We start from the raw sequence: 24393 nt of genomic DNA, 5'->3' as shown, positions 1-24393 counted from the left end.
CGCCTTTTGTCTTCAATTTTTAACTTGATATCTGATGGAAGCAAAATGCCCATCTTTTTAGGGCTTAAATGGGGAGTATTCTTCCATGCTGCAACTTGGATCAAGTTTGTTATGTATATTGTGGCCATGTCAATGTCCTCTTCGCTCTTGAGAGGGACTTTCATGTCAATAGTTTCGGTTATGAAGTCTCGAAATGAGTACCAGTCTGTCTTGTGATTATAGAGATAGTCATTGTTGTCATTAAGAAGTATGGTCGTCCTACTAAGTTCTAAAATTATAGGTGTATGATCAGAGGACCCGTCTAGACTTGACTGAATGTTAGTATAGAGATGAGAAACATTTTTGGTAACAAAGAAGTCTAGAAGATCAGGTATTTTATTAATGTCCGAAGGCCAGTAAGTCGGTTCACCAGTCGATATCGTAAGTAAGTTGTTATTGTCAATACTTTTTTTGAGCTCTCTTCCCCGTGGAAGTGTACAGCGGGAGCCCCAGAAAGCGTGCTTGGCGTTCCAATCGCCTCCAGCTATATAGCGATTTCCCAGTGTTTTAAAGAATTTCGAAAATCGTCTATCTTGTTAGGGGGTGGGCAGTAGATAGCTGAGAGCGTAATAAAATCTGACTTCTCTTCTAGTTTTATTGTAGTCGCTTGTATATAAGGAGTTCTGTAATGATCAAGTAAGTGGTGCTTTAGATTGTTTCTGATTACTATAGCCGTTCCTCCATGGGATCCACCATCCGGATGGGGTGTTAAGTAGCATTGATATCCTGGTATAACAAATAGGCTCCTGTCATTAACATGGGACTCTGATATGAGGACTACATCTATTTTGTTACAAGCCATAAAGACCAGCAATAATGATGATGAAGAATGTTTTTTTTTTCAATGTTATTCAAAAAAAACCCCTAGTCTAATGACAAAAAATTTAGGAGCAAGTTGATTAAAATCATATTTAGGTGTAAAATGAGTAGCTATTTATAAACTCATTTTAGTTTGTTATTAAACATTCCACATCGAATTTGGCTTTAGTATAATATAAAAACATAAATTATTGTAGTTTTTTAATAGGATTCTCACCTATCAGCTCTTCAGGCGTGGGTTTAGGTCGGTCCTGGCGCTCGAACTCGCGGCTGTGGTACGACAAGCCGTGCCGGTACAGCTGCAGGTGCAATCCAGCGATGAACCGCGACAGCGGCCGGTGCACAGACACCGGCTCCTTGGACACGTCGTATGGGATCACTGATGCGCTTTGATTGCCCAGTTCTGTAACAGAAAACGGGTATTGCTACAAAATGGTATCTAAGAAATAATTTGAATTCCATTTCTTTTTTACATATTACCTAGCGGACGTCCGCGACTTCGGCCGCTCTTAGAGTTTTTTTACCCAGCCCTATCGCAAAATACGTTCTTATCTACTAACTATAAACTACCTCCCTGCCAAATTTCAGCTTTGTACATGAAATTTGGCAGGTTCGGTGTTTGAGATTTCGTGAGGAATGACCTTTCATCATGAAAAAAATTAAGAAATATAACGTAACTTGAGAATTTTTAAAATTCAAACGGGGTTTGGGTCTCTATCGACTTTCCATACCAACTTTCAACCCCTATTTCACCCCCTTTTCTTTTTATTTTAAGGATAAGAAGTAGAGATTGACAGAGTGAGATTGACATAGAAATTGTCAGATCTCACCTCTGAGCTCGCTGGCGCGCTTGGCGCACGTCTCCGCGTGCCTGCGCAGAGCCATGCGGTAGGCGGAAGCGGCGAGCGTGCGCTCCGAGCTGCTCCACTCCAGCGCCAGGGTGATGCTCTGCGCTAACTTCACGTGGAGATTGAACGCTGACTCCCACTCCGGCTCGTACTCCATGTGCTGGCCGATCTACGAATGAAAGAAGGATGACTTTCACTTCCAATTTTGAAAGAACACGGAGTTTGGAGTGTGTGAAAGAGTGTCAATCGATATATGATGAGTTAACAAATGGTAGAAGAGAGTGGAAGACATAATGTGCAGACCCAAGCAAGTGAGATAAAGTTCTTCATTGATCAAATATTTTATTATCCAAGATAGGCTTGTGTTTGGCTAAATAACTGTAATATGGATGATGACTGTTTTTTAAATATAAATTAGGTGTATGCTAATAGTAAAGTAATTTTGTAAAAGTAACAGGGTATCTGCGATCATTACTTTCGGAACTACAGGGAATTAAAGGGTCAGATTTGCGGCACTGCCACGGATCCTTGAAAAACGCCCCATACAAAATTGTACGAATTAATGACGTCGTAGGTACATAATGATCGTTAGATTTATATGGGCGTAAACACAAAATTACTAATATCTTTGTTATTTTTGCGTTTGTTTATAGTTCATGTATTAAAAAATATCACATTTAATGTAAGGAAGCTAAAACTGTATGAATTTCTATCTCATCATCATCATCATCATCATCATGATGATTAAAGATTTTTAATAGATTTTGAAATTTAATAATCTAATTTATTTTGCAAATATCCTGACCTTATTTACCCGAATATATCATAAAAATCAAGATATTCAAACCTAGTTCCCATCATCGACATCATCCCCATTGTTTATAGTAATTTCGAATTTAAAAAATTTCAATGTAATTAATAAAAATCAATGATGGTGACTAAGTTAGAGCTGCTGGAACAAAACACTATATAAAATAATATCCACTTCTAAGAAATAGTAGTTCCGTGGTTTTTACTACCCTAATATTTGCTAGATATAGCAGTATTTTTAAGCCTTAAAAAAATATTTTAAATGCCAGTATATGCAAGGACCTCAGTTATGAGTGCTTGTTACAAAAAACTGTATATGAGATGTAAATATATGTGGTACAGTGTAATATCATAGCATGGAAGTGAACCTCGGATGTGATAGCTTGATCCAATTATCAGCATTGACTTTGATATCGCTTTTATCTTTATTGAATGCATCACTCACTTGTCTCACAACCGAATCCATCCCCTGCATCATGACAAGCAAGTTCAGCATCAGTGACAGCCCGTGGAGGAAGCCCTTCCGAAGGTCATCGTCGAAGGTGGTGGGCACGGAACCCAGCAAGTACTTTACGTCGTACAACACGAACTGAGCGCGCTTGAAGGCCATCGACACGTGGTTACGATCGAACTCCAACCGACCCTGTAAAAGAAAAAAAATGAGAATTAGAAACAACAATAAATGAGAACGAGACATCTAGTCAAGAGAAATAGACAAAATGTACGAACCCTAATTTTTTTCGTTATTACCGTAATAAACTAAGAGTCTGTGAATCCCAGATCTTCATCATTTTCGTCGCTAGTCACATAGCTTCGCGGCAACCCTTCGAAGAACACTATTTAATTTTAAACATCAAGGGTCTCTAGCGAAAGGTTGCCAAGAGTTTGGCATATGGGAATATCATTTCTCATACTATGCAGACAAAAATATAAAAAAATCATACTTTATACTTCGACGGTTGAGGATCTGGATCCTTAAAACCTGCTACCTTCCAAAGCCACCACGCTCCAAGCTCCATAATTGGCCACCGTGCCTACTTATGGTAGGAGCATGAGCTGACATACTTTCAGCTTTTATAAAATGTTGAAGGTCTGGGATTCATGGGCTCTCTGTCTATAAGAATACTTTAAAAATGTAAGCTTCTTTGAAAGTATCCCGATTGTTATATTTCCCTCCTTAGTAATTAGTAATCGAGAACGAGTGGTCGTGTCGTTTGACTCACCTCGGCGTTACATCTCCTGTTGCACTCGCTCACGAACGTGTTCATGACGACGAACAGCGCGTCGTGCTTCGCGATGAGATGGTGCGCCAGCGTGGGCGTCGTGTACAGCTGCACCGACAGCGACGATATCGAGAACGAGTGGTCGTGGTCGTCGCGGATGAAGTCCTTTAGGATTGAACCTGAAAAATAATTAATAAATAATCAACTAAGATATCTTTGGATCTCTACTTGAGCTTTGTGTATAGATAGCACACTGCCTAAATCCAGGGAATCATGTGGAATGTAATTATAAGGTTTTTTTGACATGGCGAAATTGAAGGGTTCGTTGTTGACTACGCACCAAGGAACCCTTACAGTTTCGCCATGTCAAAAAAAATCTCAACAAAAATTTTGGTGATCAATATAGCCATAGTCCTCTTAGTAGACGAGTTCACGAGGGTCGTTGCCATGTATTTCCTCAAATCATAACAAAAAAATATTGGTTTTATGTTGTAAAGGTAAGGCGAGCTAATGAAAGTGAAATAACGTAAAATATATATGCTCACCACAATTTTTGGTGAAAAATATAGCCATAGTCCTCTTAGAAGACGAGTCCATAAAGGTGGTAGCTATGAACAAATTATACCATGCGGTCTGAAAAGTGTGTCTGTGACAGTCATGCTGCATTACCCCAGTAACCACCCTCCTGTGCTTCCGTAGTAAACAAGCAACCCCAATAGTTTTGCCATGTTAAAAAAAAACAACAAAATATTCTCACCATAATTTTTGGTAAACAATATAGCCATAGTCCTCTTAGTAGAGGAGTCCATAAGAGTTGTAGCTATAAGTAGCCGGTGCCATGCAGTCCGAGCAGCCTTCCACATATGGCAGTCGTTCTGCATCACCCCGGCAGCCACTCCTCCCGTGGTGCCGGCTAGAGCCCAGCCCGCCAAGCCAGATTCCTCCCCCAGAGCCAATTGGCTGACAGCTAACCGGAGACTTTGCTCTTGGCTCACGAAGTTTTGGAGCCTACAATGAGAAATTATAAGGAGAAAGTTTAGAAATCTTATCAAAACATTTTTTAAATAATTTAGTTCTATTATCTCGATGATCTCTCAATGCAGTCTCAGATGAAAGCAAGCTTACTTGATTATAAGTGTATTCTCTTGCATACCAATTCTATGCAGCATCATACTATAAGGCTAAATGGCCACCAGACCAGATCTGGGCCAATTTAGAAAATACAAAAGTAATTTGAAATTGACGAGAGCTGTAAATAGGACTCAAGACGTCTACTAAAAACTACACCAGGTCTGAATTCATATTTAAAATATAATACACGTCGTTGTGACGTCATGATTATGCCATGCGGTGCGATTCACCGCAGCTTCGTAAAGATGTCTTTTTATCGTCGAAAGTAATAATCATAGATACACTGTTAATTTTACAAACTTGCTCTACTATTAGTGTATTTTTCAAAATATCACGACCGAAGATAATAAAACCACATAAAAGAGAAACTTCAAAATTAGTACCGGTTAATAGCGCCATCTCTCGTTAAAACTTGCTTTACACCACAAGCTCCAACTAGTTAGTTCACAAATACGCCGTTAAAAGACTAAACAAATTCGGCGCTGGGCTTACTTGTGTTGTGTCGTAGTTTAGAAGAGTTACTACAGATGGCGCTTTTTAACGATATATCGATTCGATTGAATTCTTAAACAGCTTATTCCGCAAATTAAGCATGCGTATAGAAGTTTTTCATGTCAGATAAGTAAATTATGAGATATTAAATATCACGTGTCTCAAACGGTGAAGGAAAAACATCGTGAAGAAACCTGCAAACTTGAGAATTTTCTCAATTCTCTACGTGGTAAGTCTGCCAATCCGAATTCGGCCAGCGTGATGGACTAAGGCGTAAGCCCTTTAATTCTGAGAGGAGTCTCATGCTCAACAGTGAATATGGGTTGTTAATGATAAGTCCGCTTACCAGTTGAGCAGCTTCATGGCGAAGGTCTGGTGCGCGACGACGTGCGCGTGCATGACCAGCACCTTGAGCGCGGGCCCGTGCCGCGACGTGAACCTTTCGAACATGGCACAGCGGCTGAGTACAAACGGCTCCAACAGAACACACCACCACCAATCACATTTTACATATATACAGTCAGCATGTCAAATGATAACGCACCTGAGTTTGATATATGAGAATAATATGGACCTTAGAGTGAGTATATGTATCTGTACATATTTTACAAAAAAAAATTGAAATGGGGTTGCAAACCACTCAAGTCTTTCCACATTTAAAATTAGATAATTGATTTCAGTATTTTTCAGATATTTTGTACACACTCTAGGCAAGTTCTATATTAGAACGGGTATCTAAAGCTGCTCTAGTAGGATCTTACCAAATTTGGCAGCCTGGGAGGGAACATGAAAGGAGAAGGGAAAGAGACGTAGGGTTAAGGAATTCCTTAACCCTACGTCTATCGATCACAAGTCCAGGGCTTTGCTCGGCGTTTTTATCTCTACCACGTGATAGACCCGGCACCCGCACGGTGAATCCATGGAACCCTATTAGTCTCATGTGGGCAGGAACCGTTGACCGATAAAAATGACATTTATGACACCCAAAAACAGATTATGAGCTTACTATACCAGTTTATACCCCTATTGAACAGGAGTTTTGACTTAAGGTATTATGGTTTTATAACCTGACCAGTTGGTTTAACATGCAACCGACGACATATCTCTTGACAACAAAATAAAATATTTTCGACCGAACCGGATATACTGGTCTCTTACGTTGCGATAGGACGGCTGTCTTTTTTTTTTATTTATTTATACACTTTATTTGTACACCACAAAACAAGATAACAAATAATGTAGGATACAAAAAGGTGGACTTATCGCTTCTGACATTAGCGATTTCACAGCTGTTTTGGAAAGAAAGAAAAAAAAAATTCAAATGTAAAGGGTATCCTACCCCAATAACAGCAAGCCTGTCTGTTGATTTTCAGCTTATAATGTGTTTAGTGGTTTGGAATCTCTACAGGAAATTTATGTCGTAGGTCACATGTTAGGCCAACCGAGGGGGTGTGAACACTCACATCTCAATGTCAGTCTTCAACTTGTCGCAGATCTGGAAGGAGTTGCACTTGACGAGCGCGCGCCCCTCGCGGTCGATGAGGCTGACCAGCTCCACCGAGTCGCGCTTGTTGCATTTTATCACCCGCATCAAGGTTGTTATCACCTACAAAACAAAAAAGATATATTTTAATTATCTATATATCTATAATATAAAAATGAATCGCAAAATAGGTTGGTAAGCGCATAACTCAACAACGCCTGGACCAATTTGGCGAATTATTTTTTTTAAATGTTCGTTGAAGTTCTAGGATGGTTTTTGAGAAAAATTAGACAAATTGCCAATTATCCATTTTGTGACGTCACAATGATACTTGTATGAACTGTCCTCGAAACGTCAAAACGTCAAAATAAGGCGTGTTCAATTTAAGATTCACTGCCTTTTTATTGTACGGTTTTACGGGTTTACGTGACGTCATGACACAGATAAAATATAGACCCATCATGGCTGATAGCGTTTTTGCTCGTATTGTCAAAAAATATTGGAAAATTTAAATTTTAATGCAATCACGTCTCAAAAAAATATAATATTTTTTTCTCAATCTAGTAGAACCATAATGAACAATTTAAGACCCTTTAAAATAAAGTGTCAACTTGCGTATTAAAACATACTAATTTCAAATAAAGGCACAAATCTATTTTATACCTGTTCAAAAGTGTGTGTTTCATCGTTGTACAACACAGTGCAGTAACAGTCCGGTTGGTCCAGTATCTGTAGCAAGTCTCTCTCAGCGTCTTTTAATCTGAAAAAAAAAAATACGAAGTCTATTAGTTTTTTATTCTGAGCGCGTGAATCTATGTCACAGTGAAATTGTTAATACCGTCAGGTTGTAATATACCTCGCGAGAACCTTCCATCTTTATGACGGTTCCATCTACATTGGATGCAGTGAATCGGTGAGCCAAGATTACTGATTGGCATTACAGATTCACCACTTGTGGTAAAACTTTATAGCCTCGAACATCGGCGGAAAGTTTTTTTATTTATATGGAATAAGCTCGTGCTTGACCACAATCTCACCTGACGGTAAGTGTAGATGTGGCCTAAGGTGGAATGCGCTTGCAAAGATGCCTATTGACTCTCTTCTTAAAGATGCTCTCTTCTTAAACATACCATAAAGTGATGATGGCCAAAATGGCACATAACGGGTTAAGTGAAGCAAAAAATATACAGATATACATCAGTATTTTTTCACACACGGTATATATGTTACTGTTAAAATGAAAAATACGTCAATATATTACGTATTATATACGTGTTTCATTCCTAACACTACGGACACAGAACGGTCTGCTGTAAGGCCGACCAATCAAGGGCAAGTTCCGACAGATGACGTTTTAAAATTGCAATTTAACGGTTTTACTTTGATAGGTTATATAACCAAAAAATAACACGTTAAATTGTAATCAGTATGTTCAGTTCATAATATATCGACAGATTATAATATCGCGAGTGACATTATAAACTAACGTATTGTACAATTTAACGGTGACATATACAAAACATCAATTTTTGAGAAATTGTCTTTAGTCAAAACAAATCCAGTCGGAAGTTTGACGGTCTCTGTGGCGCAGTGGTATGCGCGGTGAATTTACAAGACTGAGGTCCTGAATTCGATACCCGGCTGGGCCGATTGAGGTTTTTCTTAATTGGTCCCGATCTAGCTAGCGGGAGGCTTCGGCCGTGGCCAGTTACCACCCTACCGGTAAAGACGTACCGCCAAACGATTTAGCATTCCGGTACGATGCAGTGTAGAAACCGAAAGGAGTTTGGATTTTCATCCTCTTCCTAACAAGTTAGCCCGCTTCCATCTAAGATTGCATCATCACTTACCATCAGGTGAGATTGTAGTCAAGGGCTAACTTGTTTAAGAATAAAAAAAAAGCATACATCAAGTCGTTGGGCAATCCGGGCGCGTGGTCAAGCGTGAGCAGGCGGAAGCAGTACGACAGACAGACGGACGCGACGATCTTCATGCGCTCCGTCACCTCCGGGCTGATGCTGGCCTGCGCCTGCTCTTCGCTGTCTGGAGCCTGCACAACGAGTGGTACATGAAAATAAAAACAACTTTTTTTTTTTATTTATTCTTAACTACAATCTCACCTGATGGTTAGTGATGATGCAGTCTAAGATGGAAGCGGGCTAACTTGTTAGGAGGAGGATGAAAATCCACACCCCTTTCGGTTACTACACGGCATCGTACCGGAACGCTAAATCGCTTGGCGGTACGTCTCTGCCGGTAGGGTGGTAACTAGCCACGGCCGAAGCCTCCCACCAGCCAGACCTGGACAAATTAAGAAAATCTCAATCTGCCCAGCCGGGGATCGAACCCAGGACCTCCGTTTTGTAAATCCACCGCGCATACCACTGCGCCACGGAGGATATTGAAATATTGAGTTATTTTTGTTTTTTTGATATCTACGAGTTCACTTGTATTTTAGCGAATTTAACAATTTTATTTTGTTAGAGAATTATCTTCATCAGAGAATTATCTTAATTCTCTGCGTGTGTGAAGTCTGCCAATCCGCATTGGGCCAGCGTGGTGGACTATTGGCCTTATCCCTCTCATTCTGAGAGGCGACTCGAGCTCAGCAGTGAGCCGAATATGGGTTGATGACGACGAAGTATAGCTGCCCCAAGATAGAACCCTGGCTTCGCCCACGGAGCGTTTGCTAGTGCCTGCATATAAATAGTAACGTCATACAGCGTGCAGCTCGCAGAAGGGGTCCCGCTTCCACGCCTCGGTGTCCCCGCAGTCGCAGCACCCGCCGCCGCCCGACTGCCCCATCTTGTACTTGTGGTGGCGGTGCGCCGACACCTTGAAGCACTCCACGCACAGCACGCACGTGTTGTCCATGCCTGCACACAAACACACACGTTAATATATAGATAAGTTGCTTTCCACTCCTGGTCTTCCGCGGTAACCCTAACAAATCACAGTGGATTTATTCTATATGGAATAATAGGTCATTTTATATGGAACTCTAGGACCCGGCCAAGCTTCATTTTGACTTCTGCTCTACCCTTTCCTAAAAAAAAAACTCTCCGTAAGAACTATCCTCGTACTTCAAAGAGTATTATAAAAAAAGAATTAGCGAAATGGGTTCAGCTGTTCTCGAGATTTGCGCTTAGGAAATGCGCTTGACCTCGATCTCACCTGATGGTAAGTGTAGATGTGGCCAAGGTGGAACGCGACACTCTGTGGCGTGCCGCCTGCAACGACAAGCGGGACTCTGGGCCTCAACGACAAGCGGGACTTTGGGTGAAACCTGTTCATGTCTGTCTGAATACGGGTTCGTCAAATTCATTTATATAGTAGGCGCAGTTGTAGTTTATCTACTTTTGGGAAGTCTGTTTGGCGCCCTATCACAACGAAAGTAGCGATACTTCTACTGGGAAGAAACTCGGCCGAAAGAGTAATTTTCAAGATGTAAAAGTTACAATCTAATACTAATTTTATAAAGCTGAAAAGTTTGTTTGTTTGTTGCTTGAACGCGCTAATCTCAGGAACTACTGGTCCGATTTGAACAATTCTTTCAGTGTTAGATTTATCATGGAATGCTATAGGCTGTATATTAACCCCGTACTCCTAGGGAGAAACGGGAACCACGCGGGTGAAGCCGTGCGGCGTCAGCTAGTCATTAATTTAACGGCTGGATCAGCAGTAACACACGAACTGCTCCAGTGGCTGGACCAGCAGCTGTGCCCAGTCTGGTATAGTATGCGTACCGCACTCTCTGCAGCTGTAAGCCGGCTCGCCCTGCTTGAACACCTTGCCGCAGAGCGTGGAGCGGCGCGGCGGCGGCGGCTGCGAGCTCTCGGCCGCGCCCCACACGAAATGCTCCAGCGGCTGGACCAGCAGCTGTGCCCAGTCTGGTATAGTATGCGTACCGCACTCTCTGCAGCTGTAAGCCGGCTCGCCCTGCTTGAACACCTTGCCGCAGAGCGTGGAGCGGCGCGGCGGCGGCGGCTGCGAGCTCTCGGCCGCGCCCCACACGAACTGCTCCAGCGGCTGGACCAGCAGCTGTGCCCAGTCTGGTATAGTATGCGTACCGCACTCTCTGCAGCTGTAAGCCGGCTCGCCCTGCTTGAACACCTTGCCGCAGAGCGTGGAGCGGCGCGGCGGCGGCGGCTGCGAGCTCTCGGCCGCGCCCCACACGAACTGCTCCAGCGGCTGGACCAGCAGCTGTGCCCAGTCTGGTATAGTATGCGTACCGCACTCTCTGCAGCTGTAAGCCGGCTCGCCCTGCTTGAACACCTTGCCGCAAAGCGTGGAGCGGCGCGGCGGCGGCGGCTGCGAGCTCTCGGCCGCGCCCCACACGAACTGCTCCAGCGGCTGGACCAGCAGCTGTGCCCAGTCTGGTATAGTATGCGTACCGCACTCCCTGCAGCTGTAAGCCGGCTCGCCCTGCTTGAACACCTTGCCGCAGAGCGTGGAGCGGCGCGGCGGCGGCGGCTGCGAGCTCTCGGCCGCGCCCCACACGAACTGCTCCAGCGGCTGGATCAGCAGCTTTGCCGCCAACTCCTCGTCGAAGGACCAGTCTGGAAACATGGAGAACAATTTTTAAGTTTTGCATTTTGCATTTGCATTTACATTTATAAATTTAAAAGATACAAAATACTTTGGACTTTTAGACTTTAAAAGACACAACTAGTGATCCGGCTCGAAGGACCAAAAATAGTTATGTGTTCTGGTGGTTGTAAATATAAATACTGGTTCTCTTCGTGAATTTTATTAAAGTATGTCGGAGGAATAGATAGTAGCGCCATCTTACATTAAATAGAGTAACTAATTAGGCGATATCTGTTGGAAGCGTCAAGGAGTGCGTGTCGTTTATCTGTCAGTTGTTTGTCTGTGGACATCTGTCAGTTGACGATCTCTGAGAGAGCTCGCGGTAGATTTCTAGTTGAACGCTTTAGCTGGATCTGGTCAGTTTAGCGGTGAGTGAAGAAATTCGGTGAGTCAGTTATCCATACAGTGATAGTGTTTCCGAACTTCAATGGGTGAGTTAATAGAAGTAAGGCCATTGCATTGTTAGTTAATTAGCTGGGAGCCAACACCAGCTGAGAATGGGGGAGTATTAGATATCTGTAAAAGGGCCCTTCAACCCAACTGGATCAGTTACAAGTCTGACATTAGCTGGTGGCTGACTCCTTGCTCTATCATAGATAACCCTGGTTTACATCTGATAGTATCAGCGCTATACTTGATCAAGTATAATTAGAGGGTAGACCTGTAGTTGTAAGTTAAATGATCGATTCGGTGGTGATTGATAGTGTTACTTTGTGTATCTGCCATCCTTGACACATAAAGCTTAGAACCTGCTCTGAGGCTACGGCTTCTCCGATATCAGAAGTAGAATATAATCGATGCCCCGATAAGTATATAAAAGACCAAACAAACAATATTGTGTATGCGCACACAGTCCGTGCCAGTCTTATTCCAAGTGTGTTCGCGCGTCGGTCGCTGGCACGACGGTCCGGCGCGGTGACCCCGCGCCCCGCAACCCGCGTACTGGTCCGACGTCTGCGCTTGGACACAACAATAACTTGAAGCTTGAATGATCAAAATTTACCCAAACAAGTCCTGTTGGGCTGCGGGGAGTATATCCTGGGCACGGTGACCCGCCAGTGGTCCTGGAAGTGCGCTGGCGAGAGCACGCCTTCCGCCAACTTGGCGCGCCATAGCTCCACCACAGCGTCAGCTCGCGCCGGCAATGTGAACCTGCAACCAACATGCCATGTTTAACAGGCAAGCCTCAGACTATATATCTTGGCACGGCATCACGCAAGTTGTCCTAAAAGAGCAATGGCGACAGCACACCACGTCTCCACCACGAGCGTCTAATTGTGCCAGCAATAGGGTAGATAGTTAACTCATAGCAAACTTAATGTAAACAGTATTAAGGGTCAATATTAATTAAAAAAAGTTAAGGATTTCTTATAAAACTTAATTTAAAAATCCTTAACCTTTATCCTTTTGTCAAACGCGCCGTTTGTAAGGGCTTTGTTAATGTGACGTCATGAAACAATTGAATAAATAATGTAGCGATGAATGGCGAATGAAAAACCCACGACTGATGCACGTCACTTCACCGCACGCACGATTTCACACCCGCGCAGTCTTATCAACGAACTTGCCAGAGTATAGTCTAGGTATTTGAACCTGCCCTAAACTAAAACTAACTTTAGTAATATCGGTTGAGCATACAAAGAAACTGAATCATCTTTATCAACATATTCCAATGGCTCACTTCGGGGTCAGCCACATAAATATAAATAAAAAAAAATCACACAGTGATAAATATAAATAAAAAAAATATTTAAGTAATAACTCAGCAGAAACAGAATTGTTCATCTTATAGTTCCAACATTTGCCTAATAAAGTTATGTAGTATGTTTTTTAAATGTAGTACTTGTAGTGATTTTATTATTTTTAGGCATTGTTTATATAGCTATTCATTCACCTGCGTAGTTCCCGTTCGCGTGAGAATACGGGGATAAAATATAGCCTATAAAACTCACAAATAACGTGGCTATCTAGTGGTAGAAGTATTTTTAAAATCGGTATAGTAGATCCTGAGATTACACCTACAATAACACAAACTAATTTACCTCTTTATAGTATTAGTATATATTTTGTCCTATTCGTCAAGAATATGTCACATACACAAAGTTGTAGCAGTTTGGTCAATGGTCATGAATAAAACTTTTTCTGAGCCTTCATTCGCACGAGTGTTTTTTTAACGGACGTTAAAAAAGCGTTCACTTACAACAATTGAATTTTATGAAAAAAGTTTTGCAAGCAATGTTTGAAATACGATTTTGCATACGCTAAGCATGTTAGTAATTAATAAGTTGTTTTTTTTTTGTATATGTAAAACTATGTAAAAGTCGCTAGCAGACTTAATAAATAAATCACACTTCACACTAATATTATAAAGGCGAAAGTTTGTGTGTAAGTGTGTTTGTTCCTCATTTACGCTGCGGCTACTGAAGCGATTTGGCTGAAATTTGGAATGGAAATAGATTTTACTCTGGATTAACACAGGCTTTTTATCCCGGAAAAATCCATGGTTCCCGCGGGATTTGTGAAAAACTGAATCGTCCACGCGGACGAAGTCGCGGGCGTCCGCTAGTAATAAATAAAAATAACAATTGCACTCCCAAGTAGTTCTATACGTTCACACGACAGCGTTTTTAAAACACGACACTATTTTATCGAGCAGTGTTGCATTTTCAACTTTACGCGTTGGAAATAGACCATGAATTAAATTAAGAACGTTAAATAAAGCGCCAACGATGGGTTTTAACGTGTCGCCTTTTCAACTCTCGTGCGAATATTACATGACTTTTTTCCAGCATTTTCTTTTGTCTTTAAACTTCGCTGGATACATTCGGGCGATGGCTCCGCGTCGAGATAAACAATATACTGATTTTGGCTTTGGCAAGCAGCCACTTTTTGCTAACTATCTAAAATCATACAAACAACTCGTGTTCGTTTATTTCAAGTGTGTACGATTTACGAGCAATTTTTAATCAAGTCTGTCCGTCTGTTGGGAGTTTAATACAGATTCTTCCCAAAGAGGGAGTCGCTGATAGAAAATCTGAAGCAAAGTAATAGCTCTCAAGGAAAATAATAATCAAAGATAATACTATCAGACAGAAAAATGGCTTAAGAGCAGATCTTCAGATTCTTCCCAAAGAGGGAGTCACTGATAGAAAATCTCTAGCAAAGTAATAGCTCCCGAAAAAAATAATAATCAAAGATAATACTATCAGATAAAAAAATGGCTTAAGAGCAGATAGCCATGACGCAGAATAACAAAAAAAAACTTGAAAAAAAAATACTGATTCTTGGATATTTGAGAGGAGACTCGCAGTGAGCCGAATATGGGTTGATAATGATGAATAACGTTAAAAAGTTAAACTCAACGCAGATGTACCCGCGGGCCTCTGCTAGTATTCAAAAGCAAAATAACGTACGTCCTTCATTTTTGGTGTCAATGGCATAAAAGAATTATTGTTATTTCAATTATTTTTTTTTAGAACAAGTAGTAACTAAAAATAAGACACTAATATATTTCAACGAAGACAAGGACTACAATCTATATGTATAATCGATACTAATATTATAAATACGAAAGTATGTCTGTCTGTCACGGCTAAAGGGCTAAACCGATCAAACAAAACTTAGGGTACTTTTTTACTCTAAAATAAAAATAGAAGGAGATGAAATAGGGGTTGAAAGTTTACATTGATTTGAATTGAAGAGTATGTGTGTACATTACCAACATGCCAACTGCCACACAATTTCTATGGTGAAGACACAGAATAGAGAATGATACAGAATGAGTTTTTACAAGCTGTGCAGTGAAGCTGGTGAAACCCATAAAAAAGTCTCCTTGACATCCGAATAATATTGATGTACAGTTTTTAAATAAAATATAACACACTGTTATTCTTAAATAATATTGAAAATTACTAATGGCTTTGTGTCGTACTGACTCGATAATCTATTAGTTTTTTAATTTGTATTTGGAATGGCAGCATCACTGCCAATTATTCTTTAATCTGTGGGTGAAGAAATAAAACCCCAGTCTTGTACATATATCTTCTGTGCCCTAGTAATCTTACTTTAATAACACGACCCACGACTAACAGACAGGACACGTCCCAACCCGGGATTCGATCCCGGGATCCCATGACCCATAACCAAACAAATTAACCAATCGACCAACAAGGCAGTCCATAAAAGTACGACATCTTAAACAAAGTCATTATGAGTGCACATACTTTTCACACGTCGATCTATGAAATGCGCGTGAACCGTGATGTAACACAGAGTCATATGCCAATTTTGTGGCATCCGTGACGCTATGATTTACTCTATGCTTCAGATATAGCCGTATATAGAACTGGCTTGCTGAGTTACATTCAATGAATGTACTTCAGCCAAAACTTTGTTTACGATATCGTACTATGCACCGTCATTAACAACCCACATTCGGCTGACTGCTGAGCACGAGTCTCCTCTCAGAATGAGATGAGTTAGACCAAATAGTAGTTAGCCCCATGCGCATTGGCAGACTTCACACACGTAGACAATTAAGAAAATTCTTACAATGTTTTTCCTTCACCGTTTGAGACACGTAATATTTAATCCTCAAATGCACATAACTGAAAAGTTGGAGGTGCATGCCCCGGACCAGGTTCGAACCTACACCCTCCGAAAACGGAGGCAGAGGTCGAATCCACTAGGCTATCACGGCTTCAATTATTATGCACCATATTAAATACTAGCAGACGCCCTGCATAATTCCCGTTCCTGTAGGTATACGGGGATAAATTATAGCCTTTGACATTCATAAATAATGTGGCCTTCTATTAGTAAGAGAATTATGGAAATCGGTTCAATAGTTCCAAAGATGACCCCCTACCTACTTACTGTTTTCTTAAAAACTACGGATTCGATTTAGTTTGAGGTTTTTGTTATTTAAATCTATTTATCGAAAAATATATTGATACAAGTAGATATCTATACTAATCTATACTAATATTACTTGTACATATGTTTTGTGCTAATATTATAAAGCGGAAGAGTTTGTTGGTTTGCTTGAACGCGCTAATCTGTAATCTCAGGAACTACTGGTCCGATTTGAAAAATTCTTTCAGTGTTAGATAGCCCATTTATCGAGGAAGGCTATAGGCTATAATTATCCACGTATTCCTACGGGAATGGGAACCACACGGGTGAAACCGCGCAGCGTCAGCTAGTAGTAATATAATTAAAAAGTAACTAGTGGAGATTCTGAGAAGAATAAAGAATTGCACTTAAATGTGCATGTTAACAAAGAACGTCTATGTTTTGATAGCGAGTAGTTAATTACGTAACGCGCTCGAAAATAGTAGGTACACATTCACTTTCATCGCATAATAATATGGATAAAATTAAGTGAAATAACGACGAGTTGGATAGAAACTATGTCATCTATACTAATATTATAAAGAGGAAAACTTTGTTTGTATGTTTGTTTGTTTAATTGTAATGAATAGGCTCAAAAACTACTGGACCGATTTTAAAAATTCTTTCGAAAGCTACATTATCCACAAGTAACATAGGCTAAATTTTATTTTGAAAATAAATAGGGTTTCGTAAGATATTTGGATTTTTCGGACACAAGGTGTAAAAAATCAACCTGAAAAGTATGGTAGGGGTAGGTAGGAGTAGGGTAGGGGTAGGGGTAGGCTAGGGGTAGGATAGGGGTAGTTGAAAGTTTACATCGAGTTTCACGCGGACGAAGTCGCGCGGGCGTCGGCTAGTATGGAGATACATTTACCTATGTATTAATAATAATTGGCTTTTACTTTACATTATAGGCGAGCGCTTGAATGTAAAAAGTGTTGCCAGGTGTCCGAATAAAGCCAGACATAGATAGACTTTTCTATTCCGTGTCCTGCCAAAATTAACGGTGTCCGGCTAGTCCGGCTTTTGTTAGGTTTTATATTTAGCAAACAATGAGTGTGTGCGGCAAAATTTACGGTAAATCCTACTAATATCCTACTTAACATTATAAAAGCGAAAGTTTGTATGGATATTTGGATGTATGTTTGGATGATTGTTACTCTATAACGCCGCTACTACTGAAGCGATTTAGCTGAAATTTGGAATGGAAATAGATTTTACTCTGGATTAACACATAGGCTACTTTTTATCCCGAAAAATCCATGGTTTCCCGAAATTTGCGAAAACTGATGATTTTGATGATATGAATGTTTGTTACTCTTTCACTCCTCAACTACTGAATCGAATTAGCTGAAAATTGGTATTAAGATATATTATAGCCTGGATTAACACATAGACTACTTTTTATCCCTAAAAAATCCAAGGTTTCCTAGGGAATTGTGAAAAACTAAATTCCACGCGGACGCGGGCGTCCGCTAGTAATATAATAATAATAAAACACAATGTACAAAAAATCCTCAATAATTCAGGTTGTCCGGACTTTATACCCAAATAGTAACTAACTACGGCCGAAGCCTCCCACCAGCCAGACCTGGACCAATTAAGAAAACCTCAATCGGTCTAGCCGGGGATCGAACCCAGGACCTCCGCCTTGTGGAAACCTTAATCGGCCCAGCCGGGGATCGAATCCAGGACCTCCAGGACCGCGCATACCACTGCGCCACGGAGGCCATTTTCGTGTGGTGACGTACTATCTAATACACGAGTATGCGAAATTCAGTTCAGTGTCGCGCTGCCTACAAGGTCTTTTAGGGAGCAGGTAGATCTCGCATTTTGGTAAGATGCCAACTTCCTCCACCACCCTCTGGGCAATATGCACCTTATTGTGTTCAACTTAAAGCACAAAATTGGTGCGCAGATATTTTGTCATTAAAAAAAGAGAACAAGTCCTCATTTTCGTGTTCGTTTTTTAATTCGGACGTTTCAAGTGTGCGTGTTTGTATTTTTAACTAGTTTCACCCGTAGTTTCACCCGCGTGGTTCCCGTTCCCGTGAGAATAAAAGGAAAATATAGCCTATAGTACCTACTCGGAGATAGTGTAGTTACCTATATACTATATACTTAAACAATACACATCACTATCTAGCCCCAAAGCCCTGAAGCATACAGAGTTGCTTGTGTTATGGGTGCTAAGATAGTTGATATTATAATATTAATATACAATTATAGACTACATATAAATACTTATATAATGTACAACACACAGACACTGGAAAACACCAATGCTCATCACACGAATATTTTCCAGTTGTGGGAATCGAACCCACGGCCGTGGATGCAGAAAGCAGGGTCACTACCCACTACGCCACGCGGCTGTCGAGGAACCTAACATGCCATTTCTGCATTTAAAATTTGAATTAAAAATCTCGGATAGTTAGGCTAGTTAGGGTGGTAACTAGGCACGGCCGAAGCCTTCCACCAGCCAGATCTGGACCATATAAAAAAAAACTCAATGGTATATGTTACGCTGTCGTCCTCTTGAAACTCAAAGAGCATCAGCATAGCAGAACATGTTTATAAATTATCACTGTGAGTTGATTTGTTGTTAAACGGGTTTCTATGCTACACGCCTCCTTCTATACCACAGTATAATTTAAATGTACATACAAAGCCAAACTGTCTTCCCGAACTAGAATGAAAACATGCATACATTACAATTGAAGATTCCGTGCAATTACTGCTCTACAATTTACACTTCCAAAACAAATAACTCACATTTATATGAGCAAAAATGCCCTCTGCCGCCTACATAATAAGAGTGAAAATGCATTGTCACCGCTATATATACATCGTCATCTTATGTCATTGACCGTGTGACCAAAATAGAGGAAAAGTTTAGTGTATTTTTTTGTTAATCTCATTTTGAACTCTTTGTGTGATATAAATAAAGTTTAATATGAAATATTTATTGCTTTTGACCTATTAAGACTATTCCTGAATCGAGGTAATGATTGTAAATTAATATAATTGTCCTATTTCTAAAAAAAAACAGTTCTACAATCACATGTTTTTGGAAAGAAGTTATTTTATGCGGCTTGTGTAGTTAGTCTACACAAGCCAGGCAGAAATCGTCGAGTAACGCAAATAAATAAAATACCAACATTTTTTTTTTTATTCTTTACAAGTTAGCCCTTGACTACAATCTCACCTGATGGTAAGTGATGATGCAGTCTAAGATGGAGGCGGGCTAACTTGTTAGGAGGAGGATGAAAATCCACACCCCTTTCGGTTTCTACACGGCATCGTACCGGAACGCTAAATCGCTTGGCGGTACGTCTTAGCCGGTAGGGTGGTAACTAGCCAAGCCTCCCACCATCCAAAAACATGTAACACAGTATCAATACATCATCAGTAACAACCAATATATGGCTCACTGTTGAGCACGAGTCTCCTCTGAGGATGAGAGCCACGCTGGCCCAATGCGGATTGCCAGAATTCAAATACGAAGAAAATTAAGAAAATTTTCAGGTATGCAGGTTCCTCACGATATTTTTTCTTCCCCGTTAGAGACACGTGATATTTACGTGATTTGAACCCCCGATCTCCGAATCGAAAGCAGAGGTCATATCCACTGGGCTATCACGGCTCTATCAGAGTATTGGGAGGTTGATTTATATAGTCACTACAATGTTCATTGTCTATGATCTAGTCTTTAACTAGCCCCGAGTACCAGGAGGAGGGCGATTATTCAATCTATATGTGTCACATATCTCGTTTGTTACAGTTCGTTTCATGTAGGATGGTGCTGGTGACAATTAGTTTCACTCTTGAAAGTTTGCCGCGATTCACGATAATAGGAACATCATACAGGCGACTGTCACCGTACCCATGCTATCAGAAAAACACTGTAGTGATAACTTCTTTTGGGACGGTAAACCGCTTGGTAACGTAACGCGTTACAGATGACGTTCGAGCGTCTGACACTGGAACAGGCCGAACTTTGGACTGATTTTACCACAGACTATTTTTAAAATTTCATGTTGGTGATGTCAAAATGTTTTTCAAAATCTGACAATAGAGGAGTTTTAATTAAATTCATTAAGTAATTCGATTCAATTATTTAAAGCAATTAGTTTAAGTAATCACTTTTCTCGAGCGTCGCAAGAGTTGCACATGTTTTTTATTTTTTTCAATTTAAAAAAAGTGTTTAAAAAAAAAGCGTTAAACACATACAAACTTCAAAGTACCAGGATAACATGAACTATTAGGAGGTTTTAAATATTGACTGACTGCAAGAACTGTATCGTCTTTCGCCACTAAAAATGTTGCTGTTGTTAAATAGTAGATTGTTATACAAGGGGCTAAAAAGACCCATTACGAGGTATTTTTAGGGCCCGAGACGTGGGCGAGGGCCGCCTAAATAGAAACCAAGTTTATAATGGGTTTAGCCCCACGTGTTACACTCTGCTTTTCACTACAATTGCGAGAAAATAAAATAGTTTAGTTCAATATTCAATGATTTATTTTAATTGAAAATTAAATGTACAAAGTCTACAATTTTGGATATTAAGGGAGATGCTTTTACCCGGTAACACATATGAGTATGTCAGGTAAACGTGGGAGATAACAGTTTAAAAAACTCCTTTCGTAAGTGAATCCATTCGTTGTTGTTTTCTTCACTTATTAAATTTTTCGTAGGTAAGTATTTAAGTAAATGCGTCTGGACTTTGATGGTAACAGATTGAAAATTTCATCCATCTCCAAATTAGGATAAAAATTCTCACTAGATGAAGACAACAATAACAATAATTAATGTTGAAAAATTTGTAAGCTACGGTCAGAAATTTACATTTATTTTCTGAAAAAAATCAAGTGTGTATATATTCACGCCAATTGTTTTTTAAATTCTCGCTTTTTAATTTTATTTTTTACATGAGAAAAAGGCAAAGGTATTACACCGTAAAGGATGTCCCATGTCTTCAAATCTCGCTCTATTCGCAACTCAATAAAAATTAAATAAAAAAATGAACGCATTCCACAGAAAAGAACGCTGCATTTCCTTCCAATTTAAAGTTTTTTATTTATTTTTCAAAACAATCAGGGCCCTACTTATAATGATTCTATTTTCGAATAAAACCTCCTTCGTTTTATAGTAGGCTAGTACTTGGCTAGTACTCGTAACAGACTAGAATTAAAAAAACAAAATTACTTTAGCCCATAGAGGCTAAAATGCTTGTTTAGCCCCGCTGTGGAGTGGTAATGTGACAGTGTTTTTGAGCAAGAGTAGTGAAAATGTTCTTTAGGTATCTCCGACAATAGAGGATTCTTAATTAAATTCAATAAAATTATTAAAGCAATAAGTTATCACTTTTGTCAAGCGTCCCCCCGTTTTCTTTTTTTTTAATTTTCGCCAAAAGCGTGAAACATAAAATTTCAAAGTACCAGGGTAACATGAACTATATGGAAGTTTGATACATTGACTGACTGCAAGAACTGCATCGTCACTTCAGGCGACATAGAGGTCAATTACCTGTCAGCCGGTATCATGTCGGCGGCATCCACCTCCATGGACTCGTCGCTGACCTCCACCTCGAGCTGCATCGGCGGCGGCGAGCTCATCTCCGGTCACCTCCTCACTGCAACAAGCCATATCAAGCCGTTTATACCCACTCTTTAATCAAGCTTTTTGTTAATGTAAACTTGCGCTTGACTGCATTGACGAACCTAGAAACTACTAGAAGGCTTCGGCCGTGGCTAATTACCACTCTACCGACAAGGACGTACCGACTCTTTTTGCGGTGATATTGTAAGCACGTAACATATCTTCTATACCTACTTATAATAAATCTGTAGAGAAGTCAATTCTGTACATGAAATTCTTACAGATGATATCAAAAATATTAATTGTTTCTAAACTTTTGTGTCATTGTCAAAGTGTAATTGTTAAAATATCAAACTGTCAATGTCAAAATAAATAGTACGATCTGAACCGCCAATGTGCTTTTATTATAGAAATATCCAAAACAACAATCCGAGAGCGTTTAGTGATCAATACTGATGCCAAAAATGCAATCAGTAAAATTTTTGTCTGTCTGTATGTTCGTTATAGAAACAAAAACTACTAAACGGATTTTAACGGAACTTGGTACAATTATTTTTCATACACCTGGGCAGGTTATAGTATACTTTTCATCACGCTACGATCAATAGAAGCAGAGCAGTAAAGGGAAATGTTGGGAAAACGGGAGAAGTTGCTCCATTTTTACAGCGATACTACTGTAAAAGCCGGATTAAAGAGGTCTAAAGGCGGACGAAGTCGCGGGCGTCCACTAGTCTATAAAAAATAGTTGGCTGACAACCATAAAATAAGCAAGCAACTAGCTATCGCAATCGCATCTTCTAATACCTCGGCGCGTTGCAAATTGCAATGTCAGAAAGGCCTAAAAGTTTGGCGCATACTATACATTGGAGGATGCAATCATGGAATGCATTGAAACAACTAAGTATGACCCCCGGAAGTACGTACAGATCGTTTAAGGAGTTCCAACACCTTCCGGTCGCGACGGATCGCGCCAAACAAGGAAACCTATCTGACCTCGCTATTTATGCGGTTTTTAACCGTCTTATACAGTTGTTAAATATAGTTTATAACACATTTGCTCGTAAAGTATCGCTTATTTCACCAATTTCAATATCCTAATGTATCTCATTACGCACATGTGCCGTAATGTAATATACAACCTTTATCATCCGTCTAAAAACTAACGTTACTTTTTTAAATCTTGGGAAAGAGTTTTTATGTCAGAAAAGTGCTCAACATATTTTTATAAATAAAATTAACTTTGTGAGATAAAATATAATAAAAAATTATTATTTATATGTGCAAAAATGACAAGCGTATTAAAATGTAAATAAGGAAAACAGGCAAAGATGCAAATTCGTTTTCAGAAAGTGTGTTCAAAGTGTGTTTCGCAAATGTATTGTAAAACGTCGTATGACATACGTGTGCTTTGATAATTACTGCCTCTACTTCCTTACTATAACTCTCGCCTTTGGCTCGAGCTGCAAAATCGCCTCGGCTGTAATTTTCACAATCTTCAATTTTCTTACCGCACTTATATCCTAATGTACTATTGCAGTTGTGGTTCATTAATAGTAGTTAACTAGTTCGACTACTTATAAAGAGGTCCAGGGTACGAAACCCGGGTCAAAAAAAAAATAAACTATTGGGATTTTTCTTTCAAAGAATATCAGTATAACAGCATGGAGTTAGTACACCCTCATGTCTCGAAAAACACGTAAAGCCATCGGTCCTGTGCTTAATCATCATATCAGCCGATGGACGTCCACTGCAGGACATAGGCCTTTTGTAAGGACTTCCAAACATCACAATCCTGGGCCTCTTCAATTCAAAAATATTTTTTACAATACGTCTCGTAGGTTTAAAAATTAGTGCGTTTAGCTAATCATACAAACATACTCTTCCGCTTTATAATAATAGTACATATAGATAATAACTTAGTGCATAGACGGTGAGTCAGTTGGTGTCAACACACGACATTTACACACGGAGCACTATGACGTAAGCCCATGCAAATATAATACGGTCTCACTTCTCACCAACTTCATTGACAGCTTATTAATATCACTAGCAGACGCCCCGCGGTTTCGCCCATGTACTGGTAGTGAATACGGGGTTAAATAGCTTCCTATTGGTTAAAAAAAATCATCAAAATCGATTGTTTTTTTTGTGTTCAGTTACATCTATCAGTGATCAGTCGCTTGACTATAAACTGAATTTTTCACAGTTAAGAATGTTTTAAGTTAAAGGTCACTCCATTAAGAGACTCTTCGTGTTATGGTCCTATCAAAATTGAGAGGAATATCGTAGCATTCCATGGATTCACCGTGCAGGTGCCGGGTCCATCGCGTGATAGAGAGAAAAACACCCAGCAAAGTCCAGGACTGACTACTGGATGTAGGGTTAAGGAATTCCTTGACGATCGATCAACACTCCCCTTCTCTGCTTGTGTTGTTCTCCCTACCTATCCAAATTTGGTAAGAT

The 24393-nt window shown here is 40.1% G+C and overlaps 1 protein-coding gene across 3 annotated transcripts in view; it reads right to left on the bottom strand.

The window, feature by feature from the left end:
• The window catches only part of LOC112054857 (E3 ubiquitin-protein ligase UBR1), a 53133-nt gene that overhangs the window by 24184 nt on the left and 4556 nt on the right, over window positions 1-24393 (bottom strand). For 2 of the 3 annotated variants that reach the window (XR_008252010.1, XM_052888540.1), the window contains exons 2-14: window positions 21859-21964; window positions 12439-12587; window positions 11240-11404; window positions 9567-9721; window positions 8753-8895; window positions 7509-7605; window positions 6826-6968; window positions 5709-5801; window positions 4497-4747; window positions 3740-3918; window positions 2962-3159; window positions 1689-1875; window positions 1076-1261 (exon numbers count right to left, since the gene is read on the bottom strand). Coding sequence is in view for 2 of the 3 variants with exons in the window: in XM_052888540.1 (XP_052744500.1) it covers window positions 1076-1261; window positions 1689-1875; window positions 2962-3159; window positions 3740-3918; window positions 4497-4747; window positions 5709-5801; window positions 6826-6968; window positions 7509-7605; window positions 8753-8895; window positions 9567-9721; window positions 11240-11404; window positions 12439-12587; window positions 21859-21947 (2035 nt within the window). In the remaining variant the exon portion in view is untranslated. Of the gene's footprint in view, window positions 1-1075; window positions 1262-1688; window positions 1876-2961; window positions 3160-3739; window positions 3919-4496; window positions 4748-5708; window positions 5802-6825; window positions 6969-7508; window positions 7606-8752; window positions 8896-9566; window positions 9722-11239; window positions 11405-12438; window positions 12588-14209; window positions 14286-21858; window positions 21965-24393 lie in introns of those variants that run through there. The other variant, XM_052888541.1, reaches the window with a different exon arrangement.

Source organism: Bicyclus anynana, chromosome 23, assembly GCF_947172395.1.
Source record: "Bicyclus anynana chromosome 23, ilBicAnyn1.1, whole genome shotgun sequence".
Classification (NCBI taxonomy): domain Eukaryota; kingdom Metazoa; phylum Arthropoda; class Insecta; order Lepidoptera; family Nymphalidae; genus Bicyclus; species Bicyclus anynana.
The sequence above is the reverse complement of the archived record's forward strand: the minus strand, read 5'-3'. Positions and strand labels throughout refer to the sequence as shown.